This window comes from Vitis vinifera, chromosome 14 (genome assembly GCF_030704535.1).
Source record: "Vitis vinifera cultivar Pinot Noir 40024 chromosome 14, ASM3070453v1".
NCBI lineage: Eukaryota > Viridiplantae > Streptophyta > Magnoliopsida > Vitales > Vitaceae > Vitis > Vitis vinifera.
This window is the reverse complement of record NC_081818.1, coordinates 26623940-26648227: the sequence shown is the minus strand read 5'-3', so window position 1 is coordinate 26648227 and position 24288 is coordinate 26623940. Positions and strand designations below refer to the sequence as shown.

The 24288-nt window shown below is 34.3% G+C and overlaps 5 protein-coding genes across 6 annotated transcripts; 3 read left to right on the top strand and 2 right to left on the bottom strand.

Annotated features, from left to right (window-relative positions):
* The first annotated feature begins 154 nt into the window (after window positions 1-154).
* Window positions 155-6976, top strand: LOC100257783 (zinc finger CCCH domain-containing protein 67). 2 transcript variants are annotated; one of them, XM_002268576.5, is made up of 6 exons: window positions 155-603; window positions 674-730; window positions 3595-3711; window positions 3868-4200; window positions 5864-6130; window positions 6439-6976. In XM_002268576.5, the coding sequence occupies exons 1-6, from the start codon at window positions 331-333 to the stop codon at window positions 6643-6645; spliced, it is 1254 nt and encodes a 417-aa protein (XP_002268612.1). In that variant the 5' UTR covers window positions 155-330; the 3' UTR covers window positions 6646-6976. The 2 variants fall into 2 exon arrangements, with proteins under 2 accessions (XP_002268612.1, XP_019080579.1); XM_019225034.2 differs by lacking the exon at window positions 3595-3711 and having other exon boundaries at window positions 205-603.
* A 105-nt stretch (window positions 6977-7081) lies between these two features.
* LOC100853255 (protein NOI4) lies at window positions 7082-8308 on the bottom strand. The gene is made up of 3 exons (XM_010662527.3): window positions 8089-8308; window positions 7549-7740; window positions 7082-7436 (listed from the first exon to the last, which is right to left on the bottom strand). Exons 1-3 carry the CDS (start codon window positions 8095-8097, stop codon window positions 7413-7415), a joined length of 225 nt encoding a protein of 74 aa, XP_010660829.1. The 5' UTR covers window positions 8098-8308; the 3' UTR covers window positions 7082-7412.
* A 568-nt stretch (window positions 8309-8876) lies between these two features.
* LOC100262907 (succinate dehydrogenase [ubiquinone] iron-sulfur subunit 1, mitochondrial) lies at window positions 8877-12833 on the top strand. Its single transcript, XM_002268487.4, has 2 exons — window positions 8877-9670; window positions 12450-12833. The coding sequence occupies exons 1-2, from the start codon at window positions 9018-9020 to the stop codon at window positions 12625-12627; spliced, it is 831 nt and encodes a 276-aa protein (XP_002268523.1). The 5' UTR covers window positions 8877-9017; the 3' UTR covers window positions 12628-12833.
* Window positions 12834-13237: 404 nt separating this feature from the next.
* On the bottom strand, window positions 13238-16887 carry LOC100268057 (uncharacterized). Its single transcript, XM_010662526.3, has 5 exons — window positions 16385-16887; window positions 15888-16062; window positions 14690-14967; window positions 14417-14532; window positions 13238-14112 (listed from the first exon to the last, which is right to left on the bottom strand). The coding sequence occupies exons 1-4, from the start codon at window positions 16808-16810 to the stop codon at window positions 14425-14427; spliced, it is 987 nt and encodes a 328-aa protein (XP_010660828.1). The 5' UTR covers window positions 16811-16887; the 3' UTR covers window positions 13238-14112; window positions 14417-14424.
* A 4487-nt stretch (window positions 16888-21374) lies between these two features.
* LOC100245735 (cystinosin homolog) lies at window positions 21375-23866 on the top strand. The gene is made up of 8 exons (XM_002268293.4): window positions 21375-21795; window positions 21886-22018; window positions 22098-22187; window positions 22306-22430; window positions 22680-22722; window positions 23274-23391; window positions 23489-23538; window positions 23665-23866. Exons 1-8 carry the CDS (start codon window positions 21677-21679, stop codon window positions 23809-23811), a joined length of 825 nt encoding a protein of 274 aa, XP_002268329.1. The 5' UTR covers window positions 21375-21676; the 3' UTR covers window positions 23812-23866.
* Window positions 23867-24288: the final 422 nt, after the last annotated feature.

Genomic DNA, 24288 nt, shown 5'->3' with positions numbered 1-24288 from the left:
TTTGCAAAAAAAAATTTACTTTTTTTTTGGTAAATTTATTTTTTAAAACTTAAATAAAAATAATTGAAATATTGATGATCATTTATGTGAAGAATAAGTTACTTTTTCAAGTTCAGAGGTTAGATTTATAAATGAACCATCTTTTTGTCCTTTTAATCAAATAATTCATTTTCCTATTGCCTTCTCAAAATGACAAAACTCAAAAACCCTAAAAGGTAAATCAGAAACCTTTAGCTGATAGATTTGGTCTTAATACCATTTGCGGTCAAACCAGGGCATATATAAGCAGATTGACTGATACGAATTAGGGTTTGAAATGTGGAGTGGGAAATGGGGAGTTGTGAAGACCCAGTTTCCCGACAGAATACCCATGACCAGATAGAACTAGGGCTGATGTATCCTAAACCTGATCCTGATCCTGATCCTGATGCTGAACTCCTTGTCCAGCAATTCGAAAATGTAGCCTTGAAAGATACGGAGGAGACTGAGATTCAGTACCCTTTAAGGCCTTATGCCCAAGACTGTCCGTACTATGTCCGAACTGGGTCTTGTAAGTTTGGACTGAATTGCAAGTTCAATCACCCTGTGACGAGGACAGGCCAGGTATTTCCTCAATTTTGCAAAATTTGTTTGGCGGCCGTATGTGATGTGTTCATTTTGATGCTTTTTGAAGGTTGGCAAGGAGAGGGAAAATGAAGGAGAAGGGTTGTCGGAGAAGATCGAATGCAAGGTCATTTTTCTTACCCAATTGTTTATTTGTCTTTTATGTTTTTGTTGATTTTGGTTTATGGTTTGTGTCTGTTTTATAATTTTTTTGATGAGTGAGATGGGGCATTTGTTTATTGTTAATGTCTATGATTTTTTTATGGCAAGTAAATTATTTGCAACTTGTTTTTCTATTTTGTGTTTTAGAAAAGAAAAGAAGTGACATTTTAAAAGGCAGAACAAAAGAAGGTAATTTGAAGCTCTTGGGGGCATTTTTAAGCATAATCTTGATGTGGTTTGATAAGAAGACAGACAATCTTTGATGCTAAATGTTCATATTCCAATCTTGGGTCCAATGCTTTATGCTTTATTGCTTACATTATGTTGGAGATTTACACCTCTTATGGACTAAATTTGTTTTATCAATTGATGGATCATTATGAGTTTTCTGTGCCTTAACAAACTTCTTGAAAATTGAAGCCGTTAATTGGTTGCTAAAGTTGAACTTGGGGGTTTAAAAATCTTTGCACCCAGCTTACATATTTTAATACCACAATTTACATTTCAATATCCAATGGTGGAAGAGCGAAAGTAGTTTCAAAAGTTTAGGGCCTGTTTGGTTCCTGTTTTCAAGAACTGTTTTCTGTTCTTGAAAACAAAAAACACAAAATATTTGTTTGGAGAAGGGGGTGTGTTTTTGTTTTTTGTGTTTTCCGTGTTCTTAAAAACCACTTTTTTTTTTTTATAACAATAAAAAAATGTTTTCATTGTTTTTTCACTGTTCAAAGAATAGATTGTTTCTTGTATTTTCTCTTCTTTTTTTTGTGTTTTTTTAGTTGCTTTTTGTGTTTCCACAAAGGTAATGTCCACCCAACCACCACACCCCCACCCACAAACCTTTTTTTATTCCTTAAATTATTGAAATTAATATACTTATACATGGTTACAAAATCATCATTTGTTTAAAAAAATTATAATTGGTGTAAAAATTTCAAAATTGAATAATTTTTTTTAAAAAAATTTAAATGAATTGTGCATATGAAAATTATTTGTATATTTATAATATCAAATTAATGGAAGGAAACACCACTTTATTAATTAAAAAAATAACTTTCAAACATGTTTTTTATTTTATTTATTATAAAAAAACTTTTTTATTAACTCAACCAAACAAGTTTTTTTTTTTGTTTTTGAGAACAAAAACTATTTTTTAAAATTCAGCTCACAAAAACAATTTTTTTTTTTTTTTTCCTGAAAACACAAAAAACTATTTTCCAGAATAGTTTTCAAAAACAGCAACCAAACAGACCTTTATATTCATTTGGGTTACTTGACAGCAGAAGATACCAGATGGGTATGTCTTATAGTGACGAGTAAATAGCGACTGGGTTGCTGCATTTATGTGGCAATCATCAGGCTTTATTCTATGTTCATTTTTGGTTTTGATCATAGCAAAGATGGGTATGTTAAGCAGAATGAACAGAAAGGCTGGAGTTGAAGGCAAACTAAAATCAGATCTGGGATGCTGTAGAAAGTGTGTGGATTACCACTAGGTGATTTGATAAATAGTGGCTTTATCAATGTGCTACAGATGTCTTTGATGTTTTCTTTATGAAGATCATCCCAGCCTAAAACCTTGAAAGGGGAAGGAAAAGATTGAAATATCGACATATTACCTACACTTCAGACACAGACTGAAATGTTAGAACTGGATTTAATATGCTAAACTTTATAAACCAGGACAAAGTGTTGGTAACGTTTGGAAAGCCAGTTTAGTTTATTGTTTTCAAGCAAAAAAGGTGACTAGAGGTGTAAGTGAAACCCAAAATCAATAAAACTGATCCAACCTTACCAAAACCAATCAAATTGATTTGGTTTTCAACAACTATAAAATTCTGTTTGGTTTGAGAATTTTGAAAATCAATTTATCAGTTTGGTTTTCCCTTTCCTTGTCTCCTAACTAATAGAAATTGAACCATACCAACATGTGAAAACTTCCATTTATAATTGTTCAATGTTTCACTAGTTTTTAAATATTTATTATTATATATATTTAGTAGATTCTATTAAAGTAATTTATTGTTATTAGAATATGATCAAATTAATTTCTAAGTACATTCACTATATTTTGGCATAGAAATCTTAAATGTATTTTGAAGTTTAAATCCAGGTTGGTTTTAATTATTTTAAAACCAAATTGGACTTGAGCCTTAAATTAACTTATATCCAATTGATCATCTAAACCAAATCAAACCAACTTAAAATAAGCTTGGTTTGGTTTGGTTTTTCCATAACTAAAAAGGTTAGTTTAATTTTGATTCAAGCATGAACCAACCATGTCGGTTTGGCTAATTTTTCCTCCAAAAATCTATCAAATCACACCTTTTTACAGCCCTAAAGGTGATATGGGTGTTATGGGTTTTTATTTATTTATTATTATTTGTTTGTTTATTTATTTTTAAATTGTTCACATCTTAAATCTGGGAGTTTATCCATTTTCTATGAAGGAGCTGAATGAAACCAAAATTTCATATTTGGTAACGAATTTGATACGTTAAAAATGATGAGTCAACATCAATCATAACCCACAGCCTTCCAGGCTAACAATACAGATACTGATACTTCCTTAGGCAGTCAGATATTTTGTTGGTCTCTTTTTGGGATGACACTATCTATGATGTGATCTTGTCTCCATGACAACTATCCATTTTGTTATATGAGCATGCCTATTGTAAGACCTATCTTGTTATATAAGTATACTGTTGATGATTTTCAATCCTACAGGTCCTTGATTGTTTCTCATACTCTTTATTAATTGTTATATAAGTAGGGCATCTCATAAAGCATGTTGTGTTAAGACATAAGCTTGCTGGGTTGTATTTTTTGCAGTATTACCTAACAGGAGGAGGGTGCAAGTATGGAAATTCTTGTAGATATAGTCACTCCAAAGAAACAAATGAACTAGCAACACTAGAGTATAACTTTTTAGGTTTGCCAATGAGAGTGGTAATACCTCTACGTTCCATTATTTTAATTTTTTTTTCCGACTTTCAAAATTTTAGTAATTATTTAATTTATTTGTTTGAGTGCTATACAACATTTGTTGTACTTATATATGATGGTCTTGTTAAAAAAAATAATGAAAGTGACTTTGTGTTTCAGGGAGAGAAAGAGTGCCCCTACTACATGCGTACTGGTTCTTGTGGATATGGGGCAAACTGCCGGTTTCACCATCCAGATCCTACATCTGTGGGAGGTTCAGAACCTAATGGAAATGGTGAATCTGTGGGAGGATTTGACAGTTTAGGAAATCATAATGGTGAATCTACCATATTGAATTTATCAGGTGCATCACAACCATCCATGCCTTCATGGTCTTCACATATGTTGTCAAATAAGAGAGTTCCCTACTCAGATAATCGCTCATCTTATGTGCCTGCAATGCATTCAGTTGCTCAAGGAATACATCCAAATCTTGACCTTAATGGGTATCAGGTACATTAGTAATATAGGGAATCAATTTTTTCCACACATGCTTCTCTTTCTAGGAAGTCTTTCTTGATAATCTCTACATTGTTTGTATATGTTATGTTTCCATTCTCTGGGATCTTAAGTTTATGTAGGGTGAAAAAGGTTTGTCTCAGATCCACCCAGAGTTTGAGATCGGCATGCATATAATCTCCGCCCACTCATCTCTTAAAGGATGCTTAGGATTTGTCTGGAACCAACTTGACTTTCTTTGTCCTGTTTGCCTCATTTTTTGTTTTACTGGAGTTATGAAGAGCTTTTCTCCCTTTCTGGATAAGAGGTGGCATGGATTGTGTCAGCAGTTGGCACGGCCAGTTTAATATTGAGTACTTTAACTCATCTGTTTGTATTTTTTTTTTTTTTAATTTATACTAGATGTATAATTTGTGTGGTGACTGCAGTATCCTCACTCTCTGCTGTCTTGGTATTTTTTTGGTCTCTTAATCTTAAGGGTAGTGGACATATCTTGGAAGTGGTTTTATAGTGGTTGAGTTAGCAAAGCTTAAAATTTTTAATTCTACTCTTTTGTTCTTTTAAGCTCAGATAATACATTCATAAGATAACATTATAGATTATCAGTATTTCAAAACTTCGTTTGGATGAATTTTTCTCTGATGGTCAACCATTATTATGTAATTGTTCCAACTTTCTCATTTGCCCTTGTGCGTTTAAGAATGCTTGGAAGATTTACTGAGAAGAAACTTAATTTGTGACCTTAACTGTAAATTGGTTCGTTAGACCCTTGCATGTTCGAGAGAGTAGTGCTTATGTTCAAGTTCAAAAGTTCTTCAATTTATCATATTCATCTTATGAAGAGACCTAATATAGAATAAATATGCAAATGTGAAAAGAAATTTAGGTTCTAGTTTTTCCATCTGATTTTAAGCAGTTTATATATTCATGGTGTTGGATAAGTTCAATTTTCTCATTTACCCTTGTGTGTTTGAGAATGCTTGGAAAAGATTTACTTGGAAGAAACTTAATTATTGACGTTAATTCTTGATTAGGTCCTTAGACTCCTCACATGATGTTTGAGAGAGTAATGCTTATGTTCAAATTCTAAAGTCCTTGAGTTTATCATATTCATCTCCTGAAGAGACCAAATATAGAATAAATATGCAAATGTGGGAAGAAATTTGAGGTCACTGGTGGTCTGACAGGGGGGTAAAGTCTCATCTTGTGTGTTGGCCGAAGTGTCACATTGAAACAGGTCTAGGAAGAATTCATAAAACTCCGTTTCCATTGAGAATTGAATGGAGTTTTCCTGTATTTTGACAGGAGAATCTAACAGATGTTACTGTCAAGATTCTGACAGAAAAATTGGACATTCCATGCCCTCCGAGAGTGCTTGTTCCTTGTGTTTTTAAGTGGTTTAGAAGTTAGAAAATTTCCCATTTATTGATGCATTTTTGCCTACTAAAAGATTAATATTTTTAAATCTTCTTAGCGTACTGAATTAGGATTCCGGAGTATGATTACTTGTATTGGCCAATATGAGTTTTCCAATTTTGGTTTATGCTCGAAATAATGTCAGTGTGTATTTTGTTTTAATAAGATGAAAGTGATATGTTGGCTGTCAGGAAATATAATTCTTTTTCACCTAATCCAATTTGTTTGTGGCTTTTAATAGGCCCCTATCCATTCCCAAGGAATGCCACGCCATCTTCATTCAGGCCTGACACTGAACAAGTTGATGAAGAAATCTGATGTCTCTCAACATTATGAGCAGACTCAGGTTGAAGAATTCCCTGAACGACCAGGAAAACCTGAGTGTGATTACTTCATGAAAACTGGGGACTGTAAATATAAATCTGCATGTAGGTATCACCATCCAAAGAGCAGAGTCCCAGGATTGCCAGTCTGTGCTCTCAGTGACAAGGGCTTACCTTTAAGACCTGTAAGTTTCTAATAGAAATATTGATTCCATGTTCAATTTTCATGGGCCATAACCTTCTAAAACAATTCTATCCATCTCACTTAATTTTCCTTGGACTGGGTTGTTTCAATACATGTGTATATCAGCTATCAGAACCCACCTTTAATATGCCTTTTTGCATATTATATTTGGACATGGAGTTCACCTCCTGGATGATCAATTTATCGTGAAATTCAGAATTTATGAATAGCACTGTTGACTGAAAGTTAAATATTTTCCTTCTCTTTTGGTTACTGTAGTACTCATGGTGATTTTCTTATTCCATCCAGGGTAAAAAAATCTGTTGGCATTATGAAAGCTATGGTATTTGCAAGTATGGTCGTGCTTGTTTGTTTGATCACCCCCCGAATCATACTCCATCATCTTTCCCAGTTGGGTCCAAGTTAGACCCTCCATTGGGTCACAACTCTGCAACTGTAGGAGGGAACAGAATGGCTGGATGCCAGGATGAAATTCAGGCTTCAGGCTGGGATTGAGTACGGACATGTAGCTTTGATCCGGCAGTTGCTGTAGAAATTTTGCATCTAGCCTCCTTCACCTCTCTCTACCAGTAAGGATGTTGCTTTTTATTTTTATTTAGCTTATGAAAGTTTCATTTTTCTACCTTTAAGACTCGGTTCCTGCAGGCTGTTGTGCATAGAATAGAACCCTCTTGCAAGCATAGGAGGGGCTGTTTTATACATGAACTTTGCATAACGTTACTCGAATTTCCTTTGTTTAAGTCAGGTGAAAATTTGTTCCATGTTACTGAATAAGTTTGTGAACGCTTTTCTATCAACCCAGGTTTCATCCTCTTGCATTCTGGTAGAACTTTGTACATGCTGACCATGTTTCATCTTTATGGTTGCATTTTCATTGCTCTAGGCCTAAATAATGTTGGTAAAAAAAGAAGAAAAAAAAGAAAAATGAATAAAAATGAAGAAGAACAATCTGACTTTGCAATTTGATGAATAGTTCATAATCAGGAAAAGATCATTAAGGAAGTGCAATGTTGTTATGTTTGTGACCTTCCTTCTGTTACAGACTGCATGCATTTGAGAAACAGTGGGGATGGCACCAGGGACTGAACCAGACATCATGTAAAAGACAAACTATTATTGAAACAAAAAAAAAGAGAGAGAGAGAGAGAAACTAGCCATGACCACCTCAGCAGTCAGCCCCCCCACTGTCAATCCGTGAGAATCACACTTTGCCACCAACCTCAATTTACAACATTTGACGGTCTTGGAACTGTGCAAGGGTTTCAAAAACAGCAGAACCACCTCTTCTGCAAAAATAAAAAAAATAAAAAAATGGAGAGGAAACATAAGAAGTTTTAGAGAGAATCCTGTAGTGGAGTATATATACTTTGATGATTCGAGTATGAGTATAGTGAATACCAATGGGGTATCAGGAAAATTTGGGTCTTGCTTGTGATTATCGATGTTTTGTGCCCCGCCGCCCCCAGCAGCCGCCCCATTGGTTTTCTTCTCATCTCTAGCTTTGCTAAATATGACTGTAAATCCTTCCGCAGAGGCAGGATTGTTCACATCCCACTCCCCAAATTTGGGCAAAGGCCGACCCTTGTCCTGCTGTCAATCCAAAAGCTCTCACAATCACAATCAGCAGTGTCGATTTGATTACAACCACAAAATTAGCTAATTAAATTTCTCTCAAACATCAACAAACAACACTTGAGTTGGGTGAAGGAAGAAGACAATCAACACGTAGACCATTCTTTTTCTCTTCTGGAAATGATCTGAAATGCCAAACTAATTTTGTATACAAAAGTTTGAATATTTGATTGCTATCTAAAATCAATTGGCACGAAAGAAAAATGATCGGTGTAAGCAAATTTCCATCAACTACAATGGTTTTTATCTATAAAATATTCTACAAAGGAATTAGCCAAGTATTGAAACATGGATTGGGAATCTTACCGACGCCATCAAAGAAAGATCGCAGCAGCTTCGTACAAGGGAAATGGGAGAGGGAGATTGAGAATGCGAGAAGAAAGAGGGAGAAAGAGAGACAATGCGGGCGGAGGAGAGACAAAATGAGAAAACAAGTGGGGGAAAAGAACGAGTCTTAAGGTATAACAAAAGAAAATAGTTGTTAGCATTCTACGAGGCATGCACGTCCTTCCGTACCTTCCAACAATTTTTCAAACTAATCCACCAAAATGATAGATATATTATTATTATTATTATTATTTAGAGAATAAAAAATAATTTATTTTAATAAAATTGTATGTTGCAAAGGTAATCTCATTATCATAATTTGAAATATTAATAAACACGGATATATCGATGATTAATGATGACCACATCTCTACATTTCTATGATATTTTGATCAAATATCCCGAATTTTCGATCCTTTTATGTAATGGCCCAACGGAAAAGAAACCAATGAGAATAAGACGGAGTATCCGGTTTCTCCGTTTAGAGTCCAGGGTGGTCTGCATGTAAGGTTTTCTAGAAGCGTCTTGTTGACAGCGAAAAGGACCTTCAACGGCCGTGATCAAACGAGTGCCCCACGACTGAGCCACGATAGAAAGCTTATTAGCGGTCACAAAGCACGCCACATCAGTAGGGAGTCAAATTTTCAAACTATCTTGCGGCACGAAACGAAAGCCGACAAAAATAAATCACAGCCTCTCTTTGCCCCCTGAAATCCCCAAACTAACCCCCTACCTCACTTCAATAAATAAACCCCATTTCTAAATGTACGAGGCATTTTGGTCATTTGAATATCAGAAGGCCCAGACGACACAAGCCAATAACACGACGCCACGTCATCAGGTCGCGTGCTCATATTCGCACACTTCTCTTCCTTTCTCCATTCATCGTTTCTCTCTGAGCTTCATCCATGGCGACTGGTCTGTTACGCCGAGGCATGTCTAGGGTTCCGGGGCAAGCGGCGAAGCTTCTCCGATCACGAGCCCACGCAACCGGAGCTCAGTCCAGCGAGGTGAATTCAGAAGTCGCCAAAACTCTGAAGACCTTCTCAATCTACCGATGGAACCCCGATAACCCTTCCAAACCTGAGCTTCAAAACTACCAGATCAATCTCAAGGATTGCGGTCCCATGGTTCTCGACGCCCTAATCAAGATCAAGAACGAAATGGATCCGACACTCACTTTCCGCCGATCGTGCCGGGAGGGCATTTGCGGGTCGTGCGCGATGAATATCGACGGTTGCAACGGCCTGGCCTGTCTCACGAAGATCCCCTCTGGCGAGTCGTCTACGGTCACGCCGTTGCCGCATATGTTCGTGATAAAAGATCTGGTGGTGGACATGACGAATTTCTATAACCAGTACAAGAGCATAGAGCCGTGGTTGAAGAGGAAGACCCCACCACCGACGCCGGGGAAGGAGATTCCCCAGAGCAAGAAGGATCGGGCCAAGCTTGACGGGATGTACGAGTGCATTCTATGCGCTTGCTGTAGCACATCCTGCCCCAGCTACTGGTGGAACCCCGAGTCATATCTGGGTCCGGCTGCTCTGCTCCACGCTAATAGGTAAATATTTTTTTTCCTTCTATTTTTTTTAATCTTATTAGGATTTTGTTTTTCAATGTCCAAAATGGGTTGCAATAATCCAATTAATTGGTTTATTATTTTTAGGGTTATGAATTTGTAGTTTTTGTTCATTTGTTTGTCTTAGGGTTTTTGGTTTCCTCATTTCTAAATCAGGGCACGATTTATGGGGGGTTTTGTTTTTCAATGTTCAGAATGGGTTGCAACAATCCAATTAATTGATTTTTTATGTTTGGGTTTATGAATTTGTATAGTCTGTTGCTTTGTTTATTTTATGGTTTTTGGTTTCCTCATTTCAAAAGCAGGGCATAATTTATTTGTTATCCGTTGGATATTCATTACTAGTATGTGTTGAAGGATTTGATCTTTATGCCTTGTTTGAGTGCTCTGCTTGGATAAATGGATTCTGGATTTAATGAGTTAATGTAAGTTACTTAGGATGTGTAGTTCATAGTCACTCTATAAAAAACATTTATTCTCTATTAGAAGATAAAAGTCAGGGTCAGTGTTTTGAAAGGCTATTGAGGCTTATGCCTCAGGGTGGGGCTCTACAAATTAGCCTTGAGGCTTAAGTCTCATCCTATCCAAGCATATAGCTGTGAGGCTATAGCCTCCAGGTTGTTGAGGTCTAAGCCTCAAATATCCAAGGATTTTTTGCCTTTATGGGATTTTGGTAAATATTTTGTAAGGGACTTAAAATCTCAATATTGAGTGAATTTTAATGGATTTTATCATCTAAGTTTTTGTGGACTTTTGATATAGATTTCATGAGTTTTGTATTGGATTCCTACTTGGTTAAACCTTTTACAAAATAAGGCATAGTTGACTTCCAATTAACCTTTTAAATGGAAGGGAAAAAGAAATATTGAGAAGAATAAGGGAATTGGTGTCTATCTTGGGTGATCTCATGTAAAATCTCATTATTGATAGATAAATAAAAAAGGATACCACTACAATTGGTAGATAAAAAAGAAGGATGGATGGATGGATCTTAATACCAATGGGCAATATTATATAAAAATTGGATATGATTCTAGACAAGGCAGTTAAGAAATAGTGTATGTGATACTGAAGTTTGGATGGATGACTGCCAAAGCAAAGAAATAATAAGATAAGGTCAGTTAAGAAGGTAGAGGTGACATTACATTAGGACAAGTTGAGAGAAAGGTCCCCAAGGTGTTTTGAACATATGCAAGGAATACCATTGGATTACATCAGGAGGGGAGGTTGTTGAAAGCAGCACAGGGGAGAGGAAGCTAAAAACAAATTTGGGTTGAGGCAAAGTGAAGAGAGGTGGCAACTTATCATTTAATAGACTATATGACCTACAAAGAGCTGAATGGTGAAAAAAGGACTATGTTTGCTGACTTAGTTGGGTTTTAGTCTTTCTTTAGTGGAGTGAAGTGGATCATGTGCTACGCTTGATTGTATTGCTGTATAAATTAGTGGCTAATTACTACTAAGACTTTTGCCTGCATATGAAGACATCCAAGTGAATTTATTGCATTAACCTTAGTTTAGTCTACAACCCACTTTTAAAAGATCAAGTCACAAGAGATGGCTATGGATTTTTTAGAATAGGTCTGAATTTGTCTAAAATCTGGGTAGAAATGGCTATGGATTTCAGATAATAGTTAAAAAATTTAACTTTTTATATTGGGACAAAATATCTAAAAATAATCTAACTAACAAACTGTATTATTAAAACATTTGAAGTCTATTAGAACTCCACAAAAGAGGGGGGAAAAGAAAAGAAAGGAAAAGGCCTTACACTAGCTCTATAAAGATGCCTGGGTACCATATTTTTGAGAGGGGCTGGATGGTAGGGGCCACTAGAATCGGTGATGGTGGTGCTGTTGTAGTTTGATAATGACAAAGATCTAGGGTCTCCTATCCATTTCTAGCTAAGGAGGTGTGGGTTCTTAAGCACCATATAAGGTCAGGCTTTTTCTCAGGTGGTGCTTTGGGGAAAATTTTTGTTGCCAATCAGCTTATATGACAAGGTTTGGACCTTTGTCAGGGTGTTGTTGTGTATGTAAACAAAGGAGGAGATGGTGAACCTATTCTTCTTCATTGTGGCACTCATTTTGTGGTTTTCTAATTCTCTTGTTAGGGTGTTTTGGATGTTACCTCATTTGGTGAAGGATATGTTGTATTGTCAGCATGTTAACTTGGTGGAGAGAGTAGAGGTTTGTGCTTCTTTGTTAGTGTTATTGCCTTAAGAAAGAGTTTAATCTGAGGATTTTGATGGATTAAAACTATATTGGCATTGATAGACCTTCTAATCAAATCCTCATTCACACTTCCAGAGAGAGTAGAGGATTGTGCTTCTTTGTTAGTGTTATTGCCTTAAGAAAGAGTTTAATATGAGGATTTTGATGGATTAGAACTAAATTGGCATTGATAGACCTTCTAATCAAATCCTCATTCACACTCCAGAATCACTGCAGATATTTGAGTTTTATCCTATTTTAGATTTCATCAATGGCTGGAAGAGGGTTAGGCTTTTTCTATGCATTTTGTTTTCTCTTTGGTGTAATTCTCCTGTGGTGTGCCTTCATGCTCTCTATTTACCATTGTTACACCCCTTATAGTGTTGGCATGCTTCTTAATATTTCTTTTATTCGTCTGTCAAAAATAAATTAGTAATATTAATAGCCTTTGCTATGATTTTGCTTAATTCTGCAAAGCAAACATTTCTATTGTTTTCTCTCTTTGGTGGCTATCAGTAACCTTGAGTGTGTCTTTTATTGATGTGCAGATGGATTAGTGATAGCCGTGACGAATACACCAAGGAGAGGCTTGATGCAGTATGTGATGAATTCAAGCTTTACCGCTGTCATACGATATTGAACTGTGCCCGGGCCTGCCCAAAGGGATTGAATCCTGGAAAGCAGATTGCAACAATTAAGCAGCGACACATTGCAGATGCCATTTAAATTTATTGACCTGTTGAAGCATGGTGTCATTTGACTGCTTAGTCTGGGCAATTTTTTTCATTGAGTGACAATTTTTATTTCCAGGTTACTAATATTAGCTCTGGTTGCATTTTCAGTCCTTAATATCCTCTGTGAACAGGAATTTGGATGTTCTGTTTTCAATAAATGTTCATAAAACTGCAGAGTTATCCTGCATTGGGCTGTTATTTTCCTTGTTGAGCCTGCTGTTAAACTAGTTGGGCAATAAATGTATAGTGACTCTGAGCTCCTATTCCTATGAATGATCTTCCTAACATGCTCTCTCCCGGCCTGCATTCCACTCTATCTCCCTTTACTGGCCTTTTTAGGGTTTAACACCCTTGTAGAGGTCAACAATTCAGTCCACTTTAGCTTAATTAACTAGATAGAAATTGACCGGGAGATGTATGATTGTCCCATTCATATCAGCTACTGAGAATGGTCTACCAATATGGCTGGCTGGTTATGACTATCCGGCAGCGAATGCATGCTGGGCTCATCCCTAAGAACTGGTTGTCAAGATGCGTTTTTGGACATTGGAAATGATACTGGTTTATAATGACAAACAAAAGAGTGTTACCCGTTACCGACATATGGTTATTATGATTCCTTTTTATTCCCACTTAAACGAAACACACTATACAGGCCTATAGCAACATAATCCTTACATATGGTTTGCAAGCTTATATAAAAGAGGTAATTAAATGTTTTTTGAGCCAGATCAAAATGCGTTAGGTTCTCTGATCTCCTAAACTCTACCTGCAGTTGATCCTATATAAACAGGTGGAAAGAGGAAATTTTACCTACTGAACAGCTAATCCACCATCAAACACATTGATATGCTGAAGTTGTTGGCAGTATCTTGTCTTTTGGCTTGCAGCATTGCCTTTACCCATGTTAGGATCAATGTAGTTGCTGCCAGCAGCCGCCTCCCATTTCTCATAAATCCTCAAGATCTAGTATCATCTCAGTATATTAAGGTAACAGGTGAGGAAACCAAACCCTGGATGGTTGGTTTACTCATATTCTTGTAAGGCTAAATTTCCTCAAATTTGGAAAAATTGCTGAGATTTTGAACTTCTCTTTTCTCTAGGATGCCACAATAACTGTGATATTGCTTGCTGTTACTGCGATATAAAGAAACAGCCACCACTTTGTGTGCAGTGCTGTGAAGAAGCACCTTGACTGGCAGGTACTCTTGGTTGTGGGCTTCTTGGGTTGATTTTGCAGCGAGTCCTTGCGCATCCATCTCATTATTTTCACTTTCCACTTCATCCTATCAACTAGAAATGGGAAGCTACAGTAACAGGCATTTTAGACAGGCACAGAACCACCAACAATTGAGAGTGACGTATCTATCCAGAGTCCAGCAGCATTTCCCATTCATTTTCAGATTGTTTCTCCGCAGTTTTAGGCTCTTCTAAATTTGTTCACATCATGTTTTACCCCAGTGGTAGGAGATAGGAACTGAAATAAATATTTCAGTGAATCAATATGAATAAAAGACAAGCATTTCGAAATGGCAAACTTCTCCAATATCTTGGACAATCATTGCACCATGAAATCTCTCTATCATCTAGGCCAAACAAAAATTTTAGTGAATCCAGATTTCAAGGTGATTATTTGATTATCATCTTGTCAACTGCAATATATTATCACTCCTTAGCATCAAATGCAAAAGGGTTTTACAAACCCACAGCAGCTAAATGCAAAACCTAGCCTAAAAGCTAGCTCTCAGAATGATACTTCAAAACAAACTGCAAAAACATACAGGGGAAGTCAGTATCTCCTGGAAAGTCCTAGGAATGCAGCAGCAGATGAAATTTGTACTTTGAGATCAGCAACATCAACATCATGACCACCTTCGACCAGACCCCACTTGTCCACCTGCATGTTATTAAAGGACTATACCTTGTAAGAACAGGTTAAGGCTATTGGAGTTACTTGAGTATGTCACTCCATGCAGGAGACGTGTGTGCATGTGTGCAAGCCCAGGGTACGAGAAGGAAAGGGAGTAGGAGGGAAAAAGAAAGAAAAAAGAAACCTGCAAATCTTCTTCAAGTCTAATCAACTCAATGGCCTCCTCAATCTGTAATTTCCCACGAAATATTCCAATAGCAATGGTTAAAGAATGTGCTGCTGAAGCAATTGCATCTATGGCTGCCAATTCACAGTCATCTGTTTTCTTCAAAAGGTTTTCAATAGCATTTACAAGACCATCCTCCTGTTTACCACCAAAAAAACTCGAGTACACTATTGGCTTAAAGCCAAACTGTGATTCTACCCATTGCAGTAAAGGATCAATTTTCTCCACTTGCCGTTCTGCAAAATTCGAAGGCATTGTAGGAAAAGGATATTATACACCCCATTCAAATTCAAAACTAAACAAATCCATGTCTTTTCAGTGATCATATATAAAACCTATTATTTGCAGAAGATTAATACAAACCTTGCTATCATAAGCTAGAAAAACTTACACAACTTGTAAAAGAGAAGAAAAAATAAAAAAGAAGCACCACCAAACAACCATGAGCAACAACCAAAGCTCCTTTGAGTGGAACTCAGATTTAAAGACCTGATTACTAAAGAATTTAACCTCAAATTCAATTTTTTTTATAACTGAAGAATCTTCTATGACCAAGCCCTTAGGACTCAGGGGACCCAAACTTCGAGGTGCTAACCATGCCCACCACAACCTGCACTAGGTGATTCCAAGGCATTCAACCAGCGGCAATAATCGAACCCAGGACCATTTGCCTCTACCACACATCTTGGCATTGGCCCTAACCAACCTCAAATTCAACTATAGCATCGACAGGACACCAAACCTCAAGCAAAGGACTCATTTAACCAATTTTCCTGGTAGTAAATCCAGTAAACACACAAGTTCAAGTATGGAAAGCAATAAAATTGAAATAATAAGAACAAATTCAACAACATGATGGTTAAGTTTCAAGAAGCACATTTTTCAAAGTACACAAAAGTCAAAACTCGGGAAAGCCTTAAACCAAGAACTCCAGGTGAGTGATGCCAATCCTTTTTTGGCCATCTGGCTCTATCAAGTCACCCTTATCTTCCAAATGCCGAGGAAAATGATATGATGTTAAAGTTAATACTAAGAACATCATATTGCACCACTTTTACGAAAGGGAGGAAAAGCCAGTGTGCTTTAGGTAAGATCAGACAGCGACAATCTGACAGATAATAGAACAGAAAATTAGAGGCATAAATAAAGAACATACCAAGGACACCAATAGTGAGATCACTATCCCCAGGAGCGCGACAGAAAACTAAATCTTGATGAAACTTCTTCATCAAATATTCAATAATCTTCATCCGTGTGAGGGGAACCCTTTCAAGCGCAGTACACGCGAGTTTCATGAGAGGCATGGTAAAGGGTCTGATCCCATCTGTTTGCTAAAATGGTAAACATTTCATTAAAGGATTCCAAGTTGAGCTACTGTTAATCGAAAAATACCCGGAAAAACACTCAACACGGATGAGATCAGAACCCATTAACAGATACAAGGAAATTCACAAGCAAAATCACAAACCAATTAATCCAAACCCAAACCCAAAAGTAAGCGGAAAAAAATTCTAACGAAGCCACATAGAAAGGCACATGCCACATGGTAGAAACAAAGCCCTAAATCAACGAAACACTACAATTTTTTATGAAACCGAGCAAATTCAATGGCCAACAAAAATCCAATTTGGGTTGGTGAGAGAGGATAAGCACCTGATACTCCCATTCAGCAGCTATAGCCTTAGCGAGAGAGAGCGTAGGGAGCTTGAGGGGCCTCTTGGAAGGAGTCTTGAGCGTTCTGTAATCAAGCATCACTGTCCAACCATTTCCATCATCAGCCTCTCTAGTACTCGCTTGCTTGTAGAACCTCTTACCCACGATTGATCCCGTCATGAACGACATCGGCATCGTCACCGACGTCGTTTCGCGTCGGGGATTCGAGCTTGGACCTTTGACATGTATACTATCATCCTTATCACTGTTCTTCTCGTTGAACGTAAAGGACGATGATGCACCCTCCGATTCAGGGTTTCTGGCGGTGGCGACGGCGCTGAATCGGAGGGTATGGGAGGAGAGTCCTCGGAGGATGAGAGGGTTTTTGATTGAAGTTAGGGTTTTCTTCATCACTGCAGAAGCCATTGCTGAGAGTGAGAGAGCTCTGTACCGAGTTTGGACTTTTGATTTCTGTACAGGGCCCGTTCAGAACAGCTTCTGTCAGGTGTTATTTGGCCCACGGCCCATTTTCAATATATGACGATCCAAGTTGCTTTCGATTTCGTTTTGTTAAATTATTAGGGGCCAGGTTTTTTCGGTAATCGTCTCGCACTACCGCTTCGATTATATATAATATTAAATAAAAATTTATTTTAATTGATTTTTGTTTGTTTTCAACTTTTTAATATATATATATATAATATTATTTTTTATTAAATAAATTATAAATATGCATAATATTTATTTAGTTATAAATTATATTTTATTTTTAATACAATTTTATATTTTAACACTATAGAAAGTTGAAGAGAAATTAAAAAAATTAATTGAGATAGGGTAAGATGGGTATAAGAATTTCCCATACCCGTTTTGCGTAAACTTTTTTGTTAGTGAAGATAAAAATTTATACTACTTATAAAAGTATGAAGTGTTTTTCATTTTTTTTATTTCCTGAAATACCCTTATCAATACTAATAATCAACTTAAATGATAATTTAAATTTTTTTCAAAATAATTTAATCTTTTTATTTTTGTTATAGTTTTAATTATTTGATGTAACGCAAACCATTGTTAAAATTACCATCACAAACCTAAAAAGTAATTCAAAATGTAATATTTTTCATACTTATAATCAACATAAATGAGAATTTAATCTTTTCACTTTTTTAGGGTTAACAAAATCATTCCTAAAATTAGCATCACAAACCTAAAAGGTAATGAAAATTTTAATATTTTTATTTGCTTCCAATTTTTATTTCATCAATTGTTTTAATAAAATTTTAATTACTTTGATACAACAAAAATCTGTATGTTCATAACCTCATTTTGATTTTATATTCAAATTCAATCTTGAAAACTATTCTCAAGAAACTACAAAAGAAAATGTGAATGTTTGTAGGAAACATCTCAAACTAAGCATTCATCTTCATTCTATTTGACAAAACACTCTATGATCTACCAATACAACGTTTATTAATTTCAACCATTGATTCTGGTTTATTTATAATATTATGCAAAAAAGTCTAGTTATAGTAGGAGATCATTGCAAAATATTTTTCGATTTTGGATTTAGAATTGAAATGAAAGACAGTTAAGATTTTTTTTCTTAATAACAAATTTGTAGTATTTTAAATCTTGGAGTATGTTTTGAGAAAATAAATAAAATGTATTTAATACATATATTATTATTAATTTTTTTTCTTCTTATCCTAACCTACCTTGCATTTTTTCAATGAAATAAATTAATTTTTTTGTAAAAATATTACATGAAACTTTTTACTTTTTGTAACCATAATAGTAATTTCTATTCATTTTGAGATATTTAAATATTTTAAAATTTATATTTAATTAAATAACAGTGAATTAATAACAACACTTATTATATTATAGATGGTTATTGAATAAAAAGTTTCATCACTCATTTACCAAATTTTATAAAAGTTACCAAAATGAGAAAAATTTTCTATTGAGATTTTAATTCTTTTGATTTTTTAAATATTTTTAGAACAAAACTTATTTTTCCTCTATATAGTTTTCGTTTGATTGAATAATTTGATATATTATATATTTTCTTTGATATGAAATTATTTAATTTAATCTGGTTTTATTTTCTATCTTTATAGATAAAAAAAATAATAACAAGTTTTACAAAATGTATAATGGTTTTTAAAAACGAATTAAAAATATAATTTTTAACAACATAATATAAGTCAATTATTTTTGCATAAGAAATTTTTTAATTTAATGTAAATTTTTTATTTTATTTTATTTTATTTTCTTTAAAAGAAAATGTATTAAAAACCAATCATTATTTTTTCATTTACTTTTCACTTTTTTTCGGTCCAAAAATGTTTTAAAAGTTATAAATCTCATTCTCTTTAAAACCACACTATTAATATAATCAATGTTATAAAAAAATTATCATTAAAAGTTTGAAAACTTTTCAAATTTCTTATGGTCATTTCATTTTTCATCTTACACCTTTGAAAATTTTTCTCTTATTTTGTCATTCTTTATTCTTTCCAAAATTTTCTTTTCAACTCTTTTGGGTATGCTACTCGTTCTTACTTTATTTTATTTTATTTTAAGATTTTTTTTAATCCACAAATTTCTTGCTCAAATTAAGTCATTTTTGTTCTATATAATTTTTATTAAAAATCTTTAATGTAAAAGAAAAAAGTATTTAAACTATATATAAAATAATTAACTCAAAAAAATTTACAAATTTAGTATAATAGAAATAAATGATGTGTTTAAATTAAGATTAGTAAATGTTATGTCCAATAACCAAGGTGACATTTATTTTTTTTAATATATGAAAATTGGTTAAAAAATAATGTTATTAACATAAAATTTGGTGCAAAAAGTATGATCTTATTTATATCTAATCCCATTTATTTTTTAAAAAATTTGGTATTATGTTTAATTTAATTATTTGATTTTAATCTCTACTTGATTTTTATATAATTCTTGAAATAATAAATTCACATACTAATTTTTTTTATTGAACTTTTTTCATATTCCCTTACGTGGCACGTGTAAACTTACTAGTTGATTTAAATAAACGGGATGGTGTTGGAACGGAGGTGATCCATCTCCATCCCATCTAATGGCTATCCCTAATTGTTATATTATTTATATTAATGATTTGTTATTATTGTTTTAAAATTGTTTTCTTGTGACACGTTATCCATGCTTGATTATTTTAGTTAAACATTAGATTAAGTGTTTGAAAGAATATTATGAAATCATAAGAAAATAAACCAAAATTTGTTATTATATATAAAAGTATTTTTATTTGAAGTACTTAAAATATAAATTAGAAGACCATTGCACTTGTAATGGATATGAAGAATTACACTTAGGGAATATCAATATCTTGGTATAAATTTAAAAAAAAAAAAATGTTACACCTTTGAATATAAAGAGTTCATTTCTTCTATCTTATAGTATGTATAACTCCTTTGAGATAGGAAAGTCAAATATAATAGAATTAATTTTATTGAAACTGATTTAGTATAAATATATTAAGTCACCACAGATTTTAAATTTCATCAATTAACACTCCTATCAAATAAAATTAGTTTTTAAAGAATTTTAAACAATACTATTTAAATCATTTTTACTTGAAATCTCTATAAAAAAAAAATGTTATCTAATTTAATTTATGAGAGTGCAAATTAATGAAAATTAAAGTTTGGCCTATAAAATTATGCATAAATAAATAGCATCTTTCACTAATGGGGACCATTATACTTCTACATGTTTTTTGTTTTTTTTTTTTACTTGTTTTTTATATTTTTAAACATATTTTAAAATAACTTTATCTATGATTTTTATTTTTAATTATTCAACTAAAAGATTTAAATTGTCACTTCTCCAAGATTCTTTAGTACTTTTCTCATATCTTTTCAACTTTTTTTTTTTTTTTTATGTTCTTCTATCCATCTCAATTTTTTAAAATATTGATATTTTTAAAAACTAGATTGACATCAAATATAACTAAAAGTACATTTGATAGTGATTTTAAAAAGTGTTTTTGATATTTTTAATACTTGAAAATTTTAATTTATATATTTAATACTTGACTAATGGTAATTTATTATTTATTTTATATATTTAATCAATTAGAATAAATTAATAGTTGGTGGAATTTCTTGCTTTAGGTAAGTGTTAGGTATTACATCAATTACATTAAATAGTTAGAATAAATTAATTTTTATATATTAAAATTAATTGATTAAAAATAATGAAAAGATTAGGAACTTGTAAATCTACCCTCTCCCACTTTTGAATTTAAAAAATAACTCATTTTTTATGTAAATATCTTCCAACATTTTAAATATTTATATGTAAATTTAAAAAAAAAAAGTTATTTTTATAAGAAAAAAAAAACACTTTTTTACTTAAAAGGTGTATTTTTTAGGTTGAAGAAAGGGAAAGTGTAATGACACGCACAATACGAGGTTAAAACAAGTTCATATGTCAAAAACATTCTTTTATATTACGAACATCCTTCATACAAATACAATGCTCTTATTGTGTTCTACGGGGATTGTAGAGTCAAATAAAGAAACATCCTCAAACAAACCCTCACAAGGTTAGAGATCAATCTTAACATAATTTTTAATAACATGCAGCATTTAACCATACATACATTATATATTCTAAACCCGAAAAATGCTCATAACTTTAAAACACATCTACAATATTACAAATTGAGATGATTTCATCCGACAGTTCCACTCCTTCATTAGCGCATGTCCACCATTATTTCTACTCAAAACAAAGGGATACCTTAAAAAATGCCAGATGAATTATGCTTTAGAGTTACGCCTTGAAAAGTATTGAAAAAACTGCTTTTTTGTTTTCAAAAAACAGTACCAATTAGATAGTATTAGTCACGTCAAAATAATTGGATGAAAGTCAATGTAAGGAAAAAGAGAACAGAACGCAGCTCTCTCAGAAATATGGAGCATGAATGTAGATGGGTTTTCGGCTAGATTCCAAAGGCTCCTAGCTGCCATGCATGAGAGAGTTGAATTCCGGCGGTGGTGTGACCACCATAACCTGTGTTATTCCCTTCAGCTCACCTCAGCAACTACGTCAGATCATCCATTTGCCTAATCCCACTACACCACGCCTTCGAACAATCAACTCCCATTCCAGTTCCGCAGTTTCCGTGTCGGACACCTCAAACTACTCCTCACCTTCACCTCGCTCACCGGCAGAACATAAATATCCTAAATCCAAGTTCCTAACTCCGGGAGAGGCAATTCCGAGGCGATTACAATGGCCTCGTGGAATTCGACTCCGCTGGAAATCATATCTCAAGTATTCGGATGGTCGGCTTTCTTTTGCTGGTCCGTGGGTGGCTACCCTCAAGTCATTTTAAATTACCGAAGAAAAAGGTTTTTTTTTCTTTTTTTTCCTTCCCTTCTTCCCCTTTCGGATTTTCTCGAGAATCTTAGTTACTTACTTGAAATTGCTGGCAAGCGTAGTGTTGTGGGGTTGAACTTCAATTTCGTGGTGCTCAACTCGACGAAGCAGTTGTCGTATTTGATATACAACGCGGTTCTCTACTTTAGCCCTGCTGTCCAGAGGCAGTACCGTGAGAAATATGGAGTCGAACAGGTTTTTATTTTCGGGTCTTTCAGGTTTTCCCTCCTCTTTTTGGATTTTTAATATGTGGTGAAATGTTTTCTTGTTGCAGATGATACCTGTGGCTGCAAATGATGTTGCTTTCTCAATTCATGCTGTTGTCTTGATAGCATTTACTTGGTTCCAAATTGCAATCTATGAGGTAAGTGATTTGTTTCTTCTCTGATCACTCAATTTGTGTTGGTTTGAAGTCTCTGTGTGATCCACTTCTTTATAGAGTCAAATATATATTAAATTTTGTCTGTTGATGTTTTGTACAGCGTGGAACTCAGAAGGTTTCCAAGATTTCCATTGGAATTGTTTCTGCTGCATGGTTATCAGCTGCAGTTTGTGTGATCATAGCTTGGCCAAGCCATTCTTGGCTTTGGCTGATTTCAGTCTTCAAGTAAGATGCCTCAATTTCTAGTGCTCGTGGTTTAGGGCGTGGATATAAAGAGTGGAAAAATGGGATATTTCTCAATACCATATAATAGAATGATTCTCATTCATTGATGTAGGCATGTTTAAAATCTTGTCTACATTTGTTTCGATTTTTTATCTTTGTGTCATTGTATTAACCTTATTTTTAATAAAGCTTTTATATGCATCAATGCTAGTTCTTGTCTAACATTGTACAACTTCAATCATGTTGCAGCACAATACAAGTTGCTTTGGCGACCATCAAATACATTCCGCAGGTCAGAATTGTCTTTACCTTGACTCGTTTGAAGATACTGTTTAAGGAAAAAAATATTATTAGAAGGAAAGAAGACCTTGTGTGGGAGTAATTAGTTGTTAGTTTTCTAATAATCTATATTCTATTATTGACTTACGTGTTAACCAAATCATACACACGAGTAAAAAATAAAGAAAAAAGAGATAAGATTTCTAATATGGTTTGAACGATATCCATATGATCTCTACATTCACGGAATGCAACAACAATCCACTAATAAATAAATAAATAAATAATTTCTCAATTACCATCGTGTTTTTTAAAAAACAAAACCTTAAATATAAAATGATTAAATATGTAATATGGGCAAACTCGTTAATCATTATATTAAAAAAAATTGTAGGGGCGTTGTCTCTTGAACTCCCACGAGCTGATTGGGCAATTCGATCCCCCATGAGTTCATTAGGAAACTCAACCTCCGCGAGTTGATTGGGTAGCTCGACCCGACATCCTGATTGAAGCACAACAATACTGATTCAGGCTTGATAATCCAACGTTATATTTCAAATATAGGCATTTATGAACTTTCGGCGAAAGAGCACAGATGGATTTAGCATTGGCAACATTTTATTCGATCTAAGTGGAGGAGTGGCTAATTATGCACAGATGACAGTGCAGTCTATCAACCAAGGTGTGTCATCTATTCCACTACCAAACAGATGTTGGCATCTGAAATTTATGTACTCACATCTGTATGATTATTTATGAACTTCTCGTCGTTTTTCCAGGTTCTTGGGTGAACTTCTATGGAAACATAGGAAAGCTCTTGATATCTCTGGTACGGAATGTTCATTGCATGCCTTCCTTCTTTACTGTGACTGCTACTCATTAATCTCTTTCATAGGATATATATTGACTTAGCTCTGGAATTTCTTGTGAAAATGTAAATGGCATACAATTGCAGGTATCAGTGTTCTTTGACCTTGTCTTCATTAGCCAACACTACTTGCTATATCCTGGGAAGAAAGTGGGTAAATGTCCTAAACTTGGTGATGAGAGTAGGGAGCCACTTATCAAGTCCGTTGATCACCCACAGTCAGAAAATGTATAATGTCTAGTTGGCACAAATGTATTCTAATCTTCAAGAAATGTGTAGTTTATTGCAAAGTTATGAAAATTTTTGTATAGGCCTAACATCAGGCTGTGATTCCCAACCTAAGGGAAAATCCTGTGGCTCCATAGAAGTGTATTACTGAAGAACATATGTCAACTATTGGATTTTAATATTACTGTCATCCCTTGTAATATTATAAAAAGTGAGGAGACCGCTTGTTCCTTGATCGGCCTTCCCACCCATTTTCTTTCTGTAATGGCCAAATGAATCTCATCATACCTGGGAAGAAACCAAGCTCAGTTGGGTTGAGCTCCTGACTCAGTAACAGCAACATGGGTCTGCACCTTGGGGGTACGGTGACTGTGATTGAACGATCAATCAAGACCACCGCAAATAAAATAAATGAAAATAAGACAACTTAATTGGTTTGGACCAATGTTTGAAGTGTTGGTAAATAGGAATATATCGGTACTT